Source organism: Balaenoptera borealis, assembly GCF_965194805.1.
Source record: "Balaenoptera borealis genome assembly, chromosome: 8".
Classification (NCBI taxonomy): Eukaryota; Metazoa; Chordata; class Mammalia; order Artiodactyla; family Balaenopteridae; genus Balaenoptera; species Balaenoptera borealis.
In genome coordinates, this window is record NC_138865.1 from 25,126,603 (window position 1) to 25,141,130 (window position 14,528).

A 14,528-nucleotide genomic window follows, 5' to 3' on the forward strand; every position below is an offset into this window, starting at 1 on the left:
TTAACATTTGGCATTGATCTGAGCTGTTAACAGTTTGGAAGATGTTCTGAAGAGGAAGGTGAGTTTTAAATTAGGTTTAAGTTTGAATTTCTTAAAAATATTTACTGTTCTATACTGTTCTATAAGTTCTAAAGTGCTTTCATGTTCTTATTAAATCATCAAAGGACATTATGAGGTAAGTATTTTATAAATGAAGTCAATACTCTTAGAATTCTCTTTCACTTTCAGTGGTTTATGGAGAACAGTGGTGTAATTGGTAAAGAATTTGGGGTATTTATTTAGAGTGATGTTTTCAAGCAGGTTAATGTAGGTGATAACTACCTACAAATCCTTCTATAAAGCATTTCCCGTTGCTTCCGACTGTTGCAGTAATCTGAATTGTACAGCAAGGGACTTAACAAAGCACAGTCACAGAATTACAACAGGGCAGGAAGTTTGGGGCAGTGTAGAGTTCAGTGTATGGCCTGGAATATTGGGATGAAATTGAGAGAGGTTGAGGCAAGATTGGGAAGGAAGGTTTATTTCAAGTTAGATATCTACACATAATTTGGAGCCAGCAGAAACAGATTAATGTAAAAATCACTTTTATTGTTTTTTTTTCTGATAAGTATAAAGAAGTAAAAGTATCTGGAGATAGTGCTCATTGATTTCGTCTATATGTGCTGTTAGGGACCCACTAAATGGAGAGTGATGACTGAAACGGAAATCAAGAGCGTAGAAGAGGCAACACTGAGTTGGGGAAATACTTTCTTGGCATCCCAAGTGAGAACCTAAGACATATTTTCCACAAAAATATTCTTATAAGTAATAGGTAGGTCATAAGTGGTCTTTTCCAACCATAGTTCATTATGTTATTCTATAGGAAAACACATTCAGAATTTTGAAGAACCAATATTGGAAAATAACTTTCTTGTTCATTAGACCCTGTCTGTATTAATCATTTTAGAAACTGGAATATGTGTAGAGCTTTGAAGAAATCTTACAGAAAAATGGGGAGAGTTGACTCTACCCAGAGGTTTCTAAATCTGTCTGGCATTTAGATTCTACCGCAGAACAGTTTTCAGAAGCCTAATTGGCCTCAGGGTTCTGTATTTTCAAAAGGAAAACCTTCCTGGCCAGACCCCATGTGAACTGGTGTTGGGGGGGTGACTGCTGTGTCTTCCGTGCTTTCCTTCTGAGTTCGTGGTTCTCTGCAGCATTGAGAAAAAACCTCAGGTCTCCGTACTGTTATTGGATGGTGTGGAATTTACAAAGGAAGTGCACATGCTCCCTGTCCCATTGCTGGGAGGCCTGGTCTGCATAGTGTGTGGTCTTTTTCAGGGTGGAAAAAGAATTTTTTCCAGCCCATGCTGTTTTTGTACTATGAACTCCCAGAAATTATCTACATTATATAACATATTATAGATTACGGATATATTAATATATAATACCTATCTGTATATATGTATATTTCTGAATTACCTACTAGATAGATTTTTTAAATGTTACAGGTGAGATTAATATTATTTTTCAAGCATTTACTCTACCAGAAACACTGTGTTGGGAATTGGGGATCTAGATATGATTATAACTTTTTCCTTTCCATCGTAGCACTTAATGTCCACCATCTCCAGAGAATCTGCAGTCTAAATGTAAGATATGTCAGAATTGAGTTGTCAGCAATATTTGGCTCCCTGGTTGAACAAGTAGTTCTTAAACCTTAGCTGTGCTCCAAAATCATTGGCAGAATTTAAAAATAGCAAATAACAGAGATGTTAGAGGCCCGCCTCAGGTCTGTGAACGTGGACTCTGTAGGCGTGAACTAATCCTAGTGTATTTGTGAGAAGCTGCGCAAATAAAACAGAGGCCTTGTTAGTCTGAAGAAGCATGCACTGTGTCCTCTTGGCCTTCCTCAGTGAAAAATAGATGAGCTCTCACTGCACACCTACTAGAATAGCTTACGATCCGGAACACTGTCACCACCAAATGCTGGTGAGGATGTGAAACACAGAAATTCTCATTTCTTGCTGGTGGGAATACAAAATGTTACAGCCACTCTGAAGACAGTTTGGCAGTTTCTTACAAAACCAAACATACTCTTACCACAAGATCCAGTAATCCTGCTCCTTGGTATTTACCCAAAGGAGTTGAATACTTATGTTCACACAGAAACCTGCACGTGGATGTTTATAGTAGCTTTAGTCCTAATTGCCAAAACATGGAAGTAACCAAGATATCCTTCACCAGGTGAATGAATAAATAAACTGCTACATCCAGACAATGGAATATTATACAGTGCTGAAAAGAAATTGGCTATTAAGCCATGAAAACCCATGGAGAAACCTTTAATGTACATTACTAAGTGAAAGAAGCCAATCTGAAAATGCTACATACTGTATGATTCCAACTGTATGACATGCTGGAAAAGGCAAAACTATGGAGACAGTAAGATGATCAAGGGTTCCAGGGTTTGAGGGTGAGAGAGGAATAAATAGGCAAAGCGTGGGATTTTTAGAGCAGTGAGAATATTCCTTATGATACTATAATGCTGGATTTATGTCCTTGTAAGTTTGTCCAAACCTATAGAATACACAACACCAAGAGGGAATCCTACTGTAAACTATAGACTTTAGTTAATAGTAATGCGTCAATATTGGATCATCAGTTGTAGCAAATGTAGCACACTAATGCAAGGTGTATACTTTCTGCTTATGTTTTCTGTAAAGCAGAACTGCTCAAAAAATAGTCTATTTATTTTTTGAAAAATGTGAATGAGCCTTTGATGTATTCACTTCCTGCCACGCACTATGCTGAGTGTTGGACAGGGTGGTAGACAAGATAGGTGTCATCCTTGCGCTTGTAGATGATTGAGACGAGGAATCGTACAGGAATGTGAACGGGAAGGTCAAGGAGGACCAACCCGGTTAAAACAATACTTGATTAAACCAGTGTTTAGTTCTGCTCAATTAAATTAATGTTTAAGTGAGGTTTGAGTGTAGAGTAGGAATTTAGCAAGATGACGATAGAGCGGAAGTATATATGCAGAGGAGACAATGTGTAAAGGTCCTGAGGTGAGAGGACAGGATGTAGAAGAAACAGAAGAATGTGGTTGGAGCACAGGAAAGCAAGGGAAGGAATGGTCAGGTGATGCTTGTCGGGCCATGCATGGCCTTAGATTTTAGACTTACACTTTGGACCATGAAAGCTCATTGAAAGATTTTTTTTCATTGTAAAAACTTAAATTATTTTGAAACTATCATACACACAGTATATTTGTACAGTAAATAAACATCAGTGGAATATTACTAGTATCAGAGCCCTATCCCTGTCTCTTCCTGGTCACGTTCCCCTGTACTCCAGCACCCTGAATTTTGTATTAATGGTCCCCTTGCTTTTCTTTATTGTGTATGTACCCTGAGTACTAATTGGAGCAGCGGAAGTAGGTCGGATGCCCTGGGGAGGTTTTCTGTGGAGCGCACTCTGTATGGAGGTCTTGAGATGGTGTACCTCAGATCAGGGAAAGGAGGTGGAGCTGGGGGCACAGGGAGAGCAGTGCAGCAGCCAGAATAGGAGTCGTGGCAAGAACAGTTGTCAGCAGAGGTGAGGAGGAGGCTTCTGTGGCACTCGCAGCTCCCAGACCCCGTGCAGGTGCGGGCGCCTGCGTGATCCTCAACGAGATGCAAGGGGTCCTAGGAAAAATAGTTTTTTAGCTTTGCAGCTTCTTCTGTGCTGTAAAATATGGAAGAGGGTGGGATAGGTGGCCAGCACCAGTCCTCCAAATCCACCTCCAATTGCTTCCATAAAGGGTGGGGCTTGAAATGGGAGGGAAGTTTGAGCATGCTTAAACTTTTAGGTTGATGATGAAAGCTGAGACGGGACTATGAAGGGAGATGGAAGGTTGGAGGTAATAGTGACCCCTGGTCCCTCGGAGCACAGAGGAGTAAGGGTCTGGTGGGGACCAAGGGAGCCCTCAGGGCAGCAGGCCACCATGAACAAATAATAGAGAATTGTGCAAAGAGAACCATATTGAAATAGGAGCTGTCACCGCTAAAGCAAAGAACAAATTCTACATAGTGACCACAAAGAAAGGACCTCTGGCTATAGAAACTTCCTAGGTGCTGGCAGAGAGGCCCCATGGGTGTTTTATCTGGACGGGCTTGCCCAGGTCAGGGGCCTGCATCAGCCTGTGTCCTGACAGGCCCCCAAGGCTGGCCACGTTCTACCTGACTGGATCAGAGGATCCTGATTCACAAAATGCCAGATGGCAAGCTTCAGTGCCAACTGCTGGTGACCCATCTACAAGAGAACATAAATGCCTACTGTCTTAACAGGAACAATTAGACTCCGTAGTTGGTGCTCCTGGACCACAGCTCTTGGGACCAGGGCTCAGAAAGGTGCATCTTCAAGTGTAAGGGAGAAGCAAGGACCAGTCAGTGGGCCCTCATTCTGAGCCATGGCCTTACTGGAAGGCATCACTTCCTGGTGTCTTGAGAAGGTGGGTCCCTGAGGCTACACAGTCTGCACAGTGCTCACCAAACTGTTCTATTGATTGTTGCTGGGCTTCTAGGTTGTGTTGACAGTCTTTTTGAAAATACATCTCTACCTCCCCAACAACACACACTCCCAGCATGAGAGGGGATGGTCAGGAAGTGTCCCCCCCTTGAACATGAAGACACAGTCTGTGAAGAAGGATGTGGCATCTGCTGGGCTTCCTCAGCTGATGAGAAGAGGCTGTTAGGTCTCCAGGACCCAAGGTCACTCATTCGGGTCCACTGTGGGACACAGAGGTCATGCAGAGTCCATAACGTGACCTGCCCAGAATAGAGGGCGATGGCATGTACACATGTGCCCGGGGAGCAGAAGTGAGAGAGATCAGAACGCTGCCCGCGCTGCTCCTGTGGCTCGAACTGTTGAACTCCTCAGCGTCACTGCTACCCTATGCCAGGTGACATGGCCCTCAGGACCTCGTCCACCTGCCATCGTCCATGCGCCCAGGCTCACTATGCAGGGGTGACACAGGCCTGCTGCAAGTGCTGGCTGTAGCAAGGCCTCAGGACCCATAGTGGGACTGACGTACATACTATAAGGCAACTTGCCCTGTTCCCACCGGACAGTGTGCCTTTGGAGCTTCCCTGTAACTTCACAAAGGTTTGCCTTAGTTTTGTTTTTTTTTTTTTTTTTGCCTTAGTATTTTTAAAGCTTGTCTAATGTTCCACAGTGGGGATGTGCTGTAATCTACTTAACCATGTTCTGTGGTCATCACTAGAATATTTTCAGTTTTTCTACTGTTATAATGATCAGTTTAAAAATTTTTTGTCACCAAGTATATGATATTATACTGTTGCTCTACTCTACTAATAAGTTTTTGAAATTTGGCAAGTTATATTCATTCTTAAAGTTTTGATTACTAAACCCACTCTTTCCAAGGTTTTTGCTTAAATTTTCTTATTATGGAAAGCTTTAAATATAACTGAAAAATACAAAGGATAGTATCATGAGCATTAGGGTACCCACTAAACAGGTTTAACAAATGTCTTTAAAGAAATACATTAGGCTGTTCTGAAAGGTCATGTCTGTCCCCCTCTAATGGTTTTTATAGTTCCTTACCTCGTATGGAATAATAAATCATAGTGTTTTGATTTTTAATTAAATGCTGTATTGTACCTGTCATTCTGTACTTGCTGTTTTTGAGATGTGTGCATGTTCATCTTTTTCAATTTTTATCTTTTTAAAGCTAATGCAAATGGCATTGATGTCAAGCCCCGAGGGGTCTGACAGAACAGATGCTGCCAAAGAGAATCTAAGATGCTATCACGTTAAATAGGAAGTCCACTTATTCTTTCTCCTTGATTCCTATGTAGATCAGTGGACTCTCTCAGTCTGTTCCTGTGACCTTTCATTCGGTTTTTAGTCAGTTTATTTCAGTTGATGTGGTATGCAGTGCTATAGGCTGTCTGGTCTTACGGGTTTTTGAAAGGTCATTTTTTTTAAAAACCTGAAAGTTAGTCATTTTAGAAGAACTGAAAATACATCTCCTTTCGGTTGCTGTCTGGTTTAAAAGACTGCAAGGTGTGTCTTCCTGAGATGGGCACAGCTTGTCATCAGGTCTGTTGGTGGCTTCTCAGTATTCAGTGACAGAAGGGGACTGCTAGTTCAGTTTATCAGTGACTTCCAAATAAAGGCCTTTAGACTTTTCTTTTAGGTTGTGCTTTTTAGAATTCACAGATGGACAGAAACTGCTTTGTCTTGATTTATCATAGACTTATAAAACCATGTAGGTGGCTGAATGAGATTTAAGAGTTCTTTTCTTTTGCTGTTTTACGCCTACGATTCAAACCTGATTAAGTGAACTCAGGAATTTAATAGATTTGGATAAAATTTGGGATAAGTTTCTCACTATTCAGACTCTTGCTCTTCAAGACTCAGGTATCATGTGGATTTGAATAATGCTGTATCCTTTGAGGTCTACACACGTGCTATCCAAACTCAAGGACAGAAGAGATTTGGATAACCAGGGATGCTGTGTAAGCACCAGGATACCTCCTGACCATGGTATATTCCTACACCAACAGTCAAGCAGTCAAAGCAGCCCTTGTCATTGTTGAACAGCTCTAGTTCTCAGAAAAGTCTTAATTATTGATATATTAACCTGAAATGTGCTTCCCTAGGTTAAGTTTTTTCATTGCTCATAATTCTTTCAGGTGCCTACTTGCTTTATTCATGATCTTACTTTAATTTGCCCTATACTTAGCCTTCCATTGTGAGGGCTTCTCTCCTGGACAGTGGCCTCTGACTCTTCCTGTGGGGCCTTGCCAGCACTGTGGCTCCAGGTAGGCATCAGCTGCCCCAGCTCTGAGCTCTTGGGAGTTGGTACTCTGTAGAAACTGACAAGGTTCAGTCCTCTAAGAGCTGGGATGATTTCTGTCTCCTCCTTCCCAAAAGCCCCGTGCCTCCTTGGCTATGCCCGGCCTACCAGGCTTCATAGGCCACACCAGTGTCCTGTTGGTTCCCACTGTCCCCCACCCCAGCTTGCCTTCGGAAGCTATTTGTTTGGGAGAGGATGAAAACAAATTACGTAAAATTCCCCTTCATCTAACTTTGTACCTTAAGTTCTGTAGAATGTTGGTATTGAGTGAATATGTCAACATGGTTAACATAGTTTGAAAATTTTGCATTGTTTTTTTGCAAGCATTGAAAACTAGTGTTGGTGGTAGGGAATATATTGGTTTATTTATTCTTTAAATTTTCAAAGCTATGTTTTTTGTGTAACACTTGAAAATCATGCATCAGCCCCCATCTAAATTATAGAATTAAAAAAATATTACTTTGTTACTATTATTTGTTTAATGTAACATCTTCACAGTAACATGCCCAGTAATAGATGAATATTCGTTAGGTTGGGGTAGGGGTGACTAGTTCTCAGTAGAGTTTTTGGTTAACGCCATTCCTTCTTTTAATCTTATTTTAATTTAGAGAAAAGCTGGTTAGCTTCATACAGGCACAGTGAGTAATTCAAGGGAGTGGATACTGCACAGAGTGTCTTATCTATGAGAGTTCCCAGCTAACTAAGCACAGCTGTAAGGGCTGCAACGCATGCTTTCTTTCTCTTATTCTCAAAGTCTTTAATATTTAAATATTTTTTAATTATGAAAATATTTTTCAAATACTCATTAAATACTTTTTTCCCTTTCGTCTGTCTTCATTCTGCATACTTTTCTAACAAAGGCCTACCTCTCTTAGTAAGTATTTGTGAAAGGAAGAGAATGAGAAACTGGTGGTGTTCATCTCCGCTCTGTGAACTGGTGTCAGTTCTGAGAAAGATGTCCTTGTCACACAGAAGACAGACAATGACTCTGCTTAAGCTGCACTAGGGCATTGAGAACAAGAACTGATTTATAAGAAGGCATGCAGTATGCAGAGGCAGGCCCTCGCTTATTAGGCATTTCTGCAGCCATCAGAGAAATGTAGACAAATTAATTCACTTAGTAGACTAGGTTATGACAGAATAGTAACTAGTCCTGTGGGTTCTCAAAGGTTTATTTGAGGTCAGTGATTGAAATACGATTTTAGAAAATGTTCTTTCCTTGGAAATCTTTGCTTTTAAGTTATAGTTTTGTGTGTGTTTTTGTTTTGAGGGGTTTCTTTCTTTTTGTTTTTATTTTTGTTTGTTTTTTTTTTTTGAGGAAAGTTTGTGCTTTCAGGAATTTTGTAGCATATAATGGCCAAAAATAGAGTGAAACATAAATGTTCATCTTCACTTGAATGCTGCTGCATAATTGAAGAGTCCAGTCTCTCATTCTTATTACTCTGAAGTTAAGTATGGCAGGTCAGCTACAAGGGATTGTATACTAGACTTTTTACAGTGACTTAAGTTACAGCATTAGAGCTTGAGTGGATTTCATAATACTCTTTCACCCAAAATCTGGCTAAAATTCAGAATCACCTGAGAAGGGACTTTAACAGTTACGGCATCACCTATCTCACACTCGGAGGTTCGTAACTCATGGACTTACTGTTTGATCAAGAGTGTCTCCTTGTGTGTGCAAGTGCAGGCGAATGTGCATGTGTGTCTGTGTGGTGAACATTTGTGTGTATGTGAGCGTGTGGACAAGTGTGTAGATGGGACACCAGCCCCACATGCACATGTGCCAGCGTCACCATTCCCAGCTACTTGTCCCGCAGCCATCTCTGTTCAGTGGAAAGTGGAAGCTGGGCCAAGCTTTCTGTTCATGCGAGTTGAGATCAGAGGGCTATGGCATTTCCAACTTGAGCACCAGGCGCTTGGAGATGGGATCTTCCAACAGATGATGGCTTCTGAGGCTCATGAGTCTTGTGGGGTAGTAAGAAGTGAGCAACGGCCCAAACCTCAGTGCTCCCAGTGTCCTTGCGGCCCAGGACTGGATTGGCTCAGGGAGCCTCAGGTTAGGCATCAGTGGGAGTTTCCTTTCAGAGAATGAGAGGGAGGGTTTGGGGCACTTTATTATTTTTTTTAGTTAAATTAAATGTGTGTTTATTTTTCTTGACAAGTTGGTAGTGGTTTATGGGTTGTGTGTTTCTCACCTGATGTCCCTCAGGTTTTGAGGTTAGAAAAGCACTCTTCCTGATAAATGACATTCGCGTTGAGGTAGCTCTAGGCTTGGTTTTGTTCTGTTTTTAAAAGAAACCTAAGGAAGAGACGGTGTGGCCGTGGGGGCACCAGTAGGGTCTGTTGTATGTTCTCACTGGGTGTGTTTTCTCTGTCTCCTGCAGTCTGAGTCCTGACGACACCCCCGGGTCTTGTAGTAGCCCTGGGCTGGCCCTCGCGGCCTGTCCTCTCAGGCACGCCACACCTAACTGTTCAGCAAGTGAACAAAGCCCTGAAGAGTCTCCTCATTTTTATCACATTAGTAAATCATGATATTTTGAAGTGTCTTTGACATGAAGGCCACACTCATCCCCCATCACCGCATGCTGGGGGCATTGCCCTACTGGCCTTGCTTGTGCTCACCCCCACCTCTCCTCAGGCCCGCAAGGAGACTGAGTGTTGTGGATATGGAGGTTTCTGAACCTTGGGCCGAGTTGATTGCTTTATGTCATGTCTTTAAGCTGACGTGAGACCCACTCCTGCCTGACGTTGTGTTTGGGGCCGCTTCTCTACGTGGCTTCCATTCTGTGCTTCACTGTTAGAAGTTAGCACAAGGATAATGAAGAACAAATGCCAGCATACATCAGAACAGGTTTTATAAAGTCATTTTCTAAGGGAGCACAGAATCCCAAGTTTTACTGACCCTGCAGTGCATGTATAATGCATGTGTAACCTGATCATGGTTTCCTTAACGATGAAAACAAACCAAAAGTATAGGCAGTGACTACCACACTTCACTTTTTATATTTAAAAGTGTGCTAGTAGCTACGAACCTAATTTTAGTTTAAATAGAAAAATTCCATTGTTTCACGTATGGAAGGGGAAGTGCTGTGTCCTTCTTTTGTTCCTTTAGTGCTTAGAGTACTACAGGGCTTCCAGCTTTGTCAGCAGTGAGCAGAGAGAGAATAAGAACACCTGTTAAGTTAAAGACAGAGACAAGCCAGGCATTCAGGGACATGAACAAAAGCAAAAACACCATCAGACATTAATTGAAAACTCTTGGAAGTTAGAATTCTAGCCCCAGTGTATAAAATTGGTCATCATAAGATTAAGTATTTTTAATGTTAAACATGAATTTCTGAAGGTTTCTGGGAAGTGGGGCCAGTGGTGTGCTGGCACCTGAGGAGGTGCCAGACAGATGGAGATGTGTGCTGGCCACTGCTGTGTCATGGGGAATGTTCTTCTGCTCACAGTTGTTTTATTGTTTTCTTTCCATATTGATGAAACAGCCAGACCAAATCCGTTTGGAATGCCTGGGATAGTGCCACCGTATGTCCCCCCCCAGATGCTCAACATTCCACAGACCTCTCTGCAAGCAAAGCCTGTGGTAAGGCCTTTCCTTTCCTTCCTCAGCTGGTCTGCCCAGCCTTGGTGCGGGACAGCTGCCTTGAAAGCTGCATATGCATCAAATCTTGATGAATGCTAAAATAATTTCTTCAGCTCATGATATGTGAAGCATCTGCTTCACAGTGTTTGTTGAATTAAAACTTAGCCAAGGCCGGGTTATGCTAATGTGTTCCGGGCCATGCAGGCAGTGTGTATGCATGTGTGATCCGTACCCTCTGTTTCAGGCCCCCCAGGTGCCCAGCCCTGGTGCTCCGGGCCAGGGTCCACACCCATACAGCCTCGCTGAGCCGGCTCTCACCTTGGAAACCAGCGGAAAGAATCTGACTGAGCAGAACTACAGTAACATTCCTCATGAAGGAAAGCATACCCCACTGTATGAACGGTCCTCCCCGATCAACCCAGCTCCAAGCGGCAGTCCCAATCACGTGGACTCAGCATACTTTCCTGGTTCTTCTACGTCATCATCTTCAGACAATGATGAAGGCAGTGGAGGAGCTGCAAAGTGAGTGGTGTATGGAGTAGTTGGTGCTTCCGGGAAGTGTAGCAGCTTCTTAAGTAGCTTGTAGTCCCCAGGGAAGCCGCCTTCTGGCTGGCCAGCCCACGGCACCGATGGTTGTGCTCAAGTATGCTGTTTGTTATAGGTAGGTGACAGTTACTCTGTGCTTGGACCAAGACTCCTCAGACCGAAAGAAAAGGTTAGATGTTTCCTTGAGGCTTCCAAGGTTGAAAATCTGTACTATGCCAGCCCAAAGCCTTGGCGTCCCCCACCCCCCACCCTGCTCTTTTTGGGTGGAATTTTAGGAAAATTAGTTTGTGTGACCACCAAACGTGGTTAAGTTATCTGGTCAAGTTCTACCTGACCCTTACTCTCTTTTGGGCTGTGATTCCCCTAGTCCCACTCCCAGAAAGCATTTTAAGTTAGACTCCTGTGGCTTTCAGTCTCTTGGCTCCTGGATTGAAGGGGAATCAGAATTTCCTTTCCTTCTGAATTCAGCAACTTGAACCCCAACTCAGCAGCTCATAGGACTGTTCTTGAAATAACACTGTTCACCCAACCAAAACCATGGAAAGCTGCCAGACCCAGGTTGGAATTCTCCCTGTAGAAGGAGTATTTTAAACAATGTGTGTCCCTGAATAAATGCGTTTTCAAATACTTAAATTTGTTAGAATCTGATCGAGAAAGTCTTAAAATTCACAGTCCTCCTCCTCCCCTTACATAATCTTATGTTTCTAAGAAACCTGATTCAAAAAAAGAAAGAAGAAAGGAAGAGTCTTTCTTTTCTTTACATCTGCATCTCCTTTTCCTCGGTTTGAACTCTGATTCACAGTAGATGCCCAGGGCTAGTTATTGCTCTGTCAGTTTCTGCTGTAAGAAATTCTGAGACACAGTTTCCAGTCTTCCTGCAAATTCTATGGGTGTGTCACCTGAAGCCAGAGATTCTTCCTCTTTTGTCCTCTTTTTCTCCATCTGTAAAATGGGCACCAAGTTTGCTGACCTTGGGCGGCAGTTACTGAGGAGTTTGCTGCCAGCCAGGGATGTGTGCTGTTGTGAAACAGAGAAGCATAAAATGCATAAATATTTAGTTGTTGTATGTGCAATCCTAAAATTCTAAAATGAAGGAAAAAGTTGTAATTTAGCGTTCAAACTTTTAAATTAACCTTCTAGAAAGATAATATATTTAAGACCTACTGAATGAGAATTGCTGTGTTGGGGCTTAGAAATCTGCAAGTGTAAATGAGACCATGTGACTCTTCAGCAGAGAGAAGTATGAGAACAGCTGATAGATGTCTCAGGAACCCTTTCACTCACTAAGGAACTCTGAGTTTTCTTTTAATAATTGACTCATGTCAGCAAGACCAAGATATCTGTAGGCAGGTTCATTTTAGTAAGAAACATTCTTTCTAGACTCTGAAACACAGGTAGAAATAAGACACAAAGCCACTGTTTGTGGCTTGGAGTCCTGTGCAGGTGATGAGCGTTGTGAGCCAGGACAGGCCCTGGTCTGGGGAGGTCCAGTGGTGATCCTGTTCCTTCGGGTAGGGATGCGGAGATAATGTGAGTTGCCTGCTTAATTTGGCAAGCTGCCCTGTTAGGATATGAGTTGAACTTGAGTGGATAAGATTGCATGAGAGCCCCTCCCTTTTCTTGTGCATACTCAACTCTGCCCTGTTCCCAAAGGTTCTGATCCGTGTTGCCTTCCCTGGAGCTTTTCCTCAATCTTAGTCATTTCTCCTACCTCTGAGCTCTGTAGCACTTAACTGTCTATACCCCCAACTCGGGGCATTTTTACTGTGTTTTTCTGGAGGCGCCTCTGGAAGGTGAACTCCATATGTGGGGATGGCATGGGCATCTCACCCTCTCGTGGTGTGAAATGTGGTAAAAAAGGCAGAGCACATCCACAATCTGGAATTGAAAGATTGCTAAGCCTGGATCAAGTTATGTGGCTTAGCAATGTTTTCATTTCCTTGAATCTGTTTTTCCATTTATTATAACAAATAAGAGATAGGTGTGTTAAAACTGAGAGGGAGGAGGGAAGGAAAAGGGGACAGGGAGCTTGTACCAGAGGCTTCAGGATCATAAGCCAGCCAGAGTAGGATCTGATTATGGGCATCCCTTACTTGTGGCAGGATGCTAAGAAGGGTAGTGTTCACGACTTCAGGGTGAGGATTCCGGTTGAAGTTATGTGTGTACACTTTTGAGGCCGTGCATAGGACAGAGAATTGCCCTCCTAGTTCAGAAACTAAGTAGGGGCAGTAAGTCAGGATTTGGTTTACCTTTGGTTTGGACTGAAATTGGGACTCCTGGATCTGCACTGTGCTCTCAGGATGGTCTTAAGGGAAAGAAATCATCCATTCATTTAGCCGAGCAACACCTGAGCCCTTGCCATCTACCGGTGAGCATAGTGGCAGGCAGTGCAGACATGGCGTGCTGAGGGAGGCCTGCAAAGAAGTGAGTAGACAAACGAACAGATAACCCAAGTGGTGAGTGTGCGAGGCAGACACCAGACAAGTTGGTCTGGAGGAGGGATTGCTTCCTGAGAGGCAGGATTCGAGCTGTGACGGAGCGGGGGGAGAGCTGGACGAGTGCGGGGTGGAGGAAGGGGAAGCCAGCGTGGCTGCGGTGTCGAGTGAGGTGGAGGCTGGGTGGCGTACATTCTGAATTCTGCTCTGAGAGTGATGGGAAGCATCCACAGTGTTTGCTTGGAATGGTCCTGGGGCTAGAAAGATCCCAGCGTTTCTTTGGAAATGAATTTGCTCCAGTCTGGGTGCTCTTTGTCCTGGGGATGGGCAGGTGTCTGGGTGGCCAGGCCCTTTGGCTGGGGAAATTACTGCACAGTTGAACTGAAGTGCCTCTGGTCATACCACCTTCTGCAGATTGACTGTAGAAACATTTTTAATTGCCCTACCCTAAGACACCGACTTGTACAATAGAGAGGAGGGAGGCCTGCACCGGCCCTGGCTGGGTGTGCCCTTTCCTGTTCAGTTCCCTCAGGCATTTGCACTCCTTCCACCATATTCCCCGCAGTACCGGGAAATAATCCTGAATATGGGAGATCACAAAATAAATGACCTCATTTCCCCAGTGGAAAAGCAGTAGTATTTTTTTTAAAGGATGGTGCTGACGGGTAATGGGGCCTGTTACAGAATAAGCCTCCCCAAAATACGCCCCCAAATAAGCCCCTCCCCCCAAAAAACCACCCAGCTTCCTACAAGTTAAAAAGATAACTGCTTTATATGGCAAAGAATATACACATGCAGTTCACAGAGGAAACACAGATGGTCAATAACACGAAAGAATGTTGTTCACTCTCACTAAAAAAAAAATCAAAGGCATGCAACTTAAAACATAACAAGGTACCTTTCTTTAACCTATAAAATTGGCAAACACTGGTTTTTAAAGATAAAGTTCAGTGGGGGACATCGGTGGAGTTGGTGGGACACGAGGTTTAGGCTCTCCTGGCAGGTCCTCGGTCTCTGTGGTCACCACGACCCACAGGTGTCTGAGGGCTGTGGATCTTCCTCCTGGGAGGGTTTGCACCATCTGTGTGCAAAGATGGGTGTGGGGGAGCATTTAAGA

At 43.3% G+C, this 14,528-nt stretch overlaps 1 protein-coding gene across 4 annotated transcripts in view; it reads left to right on the plus strand.

Annotated features, from left to right (window-relative positions):
* Window positions 1-14,528, plus strand: part of FAM120A (family with sequence similarity 120 member A) — a 103,473-nt gene that overhangs the window by 39,899 nt on the left and 49,046 nt on the right. For all 4 annotated transcript variants that reach the window (XM_082401037.1, XM_082401036.1, XM_082401039.1 and 1 more), the window contains exons 6-7: window positions 10,333-10,430; window positions 10,675-10,952. In XM_082401037.1, coding sequence (XP_082257163.1) covers window positions 10,333-10,430; window positions 10,675-10,952 — 376 coding nt within the window. The remainder of the gene's footprint in view (window positions 1-10,332; window positions 10,431-10,674; window positions 10,953-14,528) is intronic.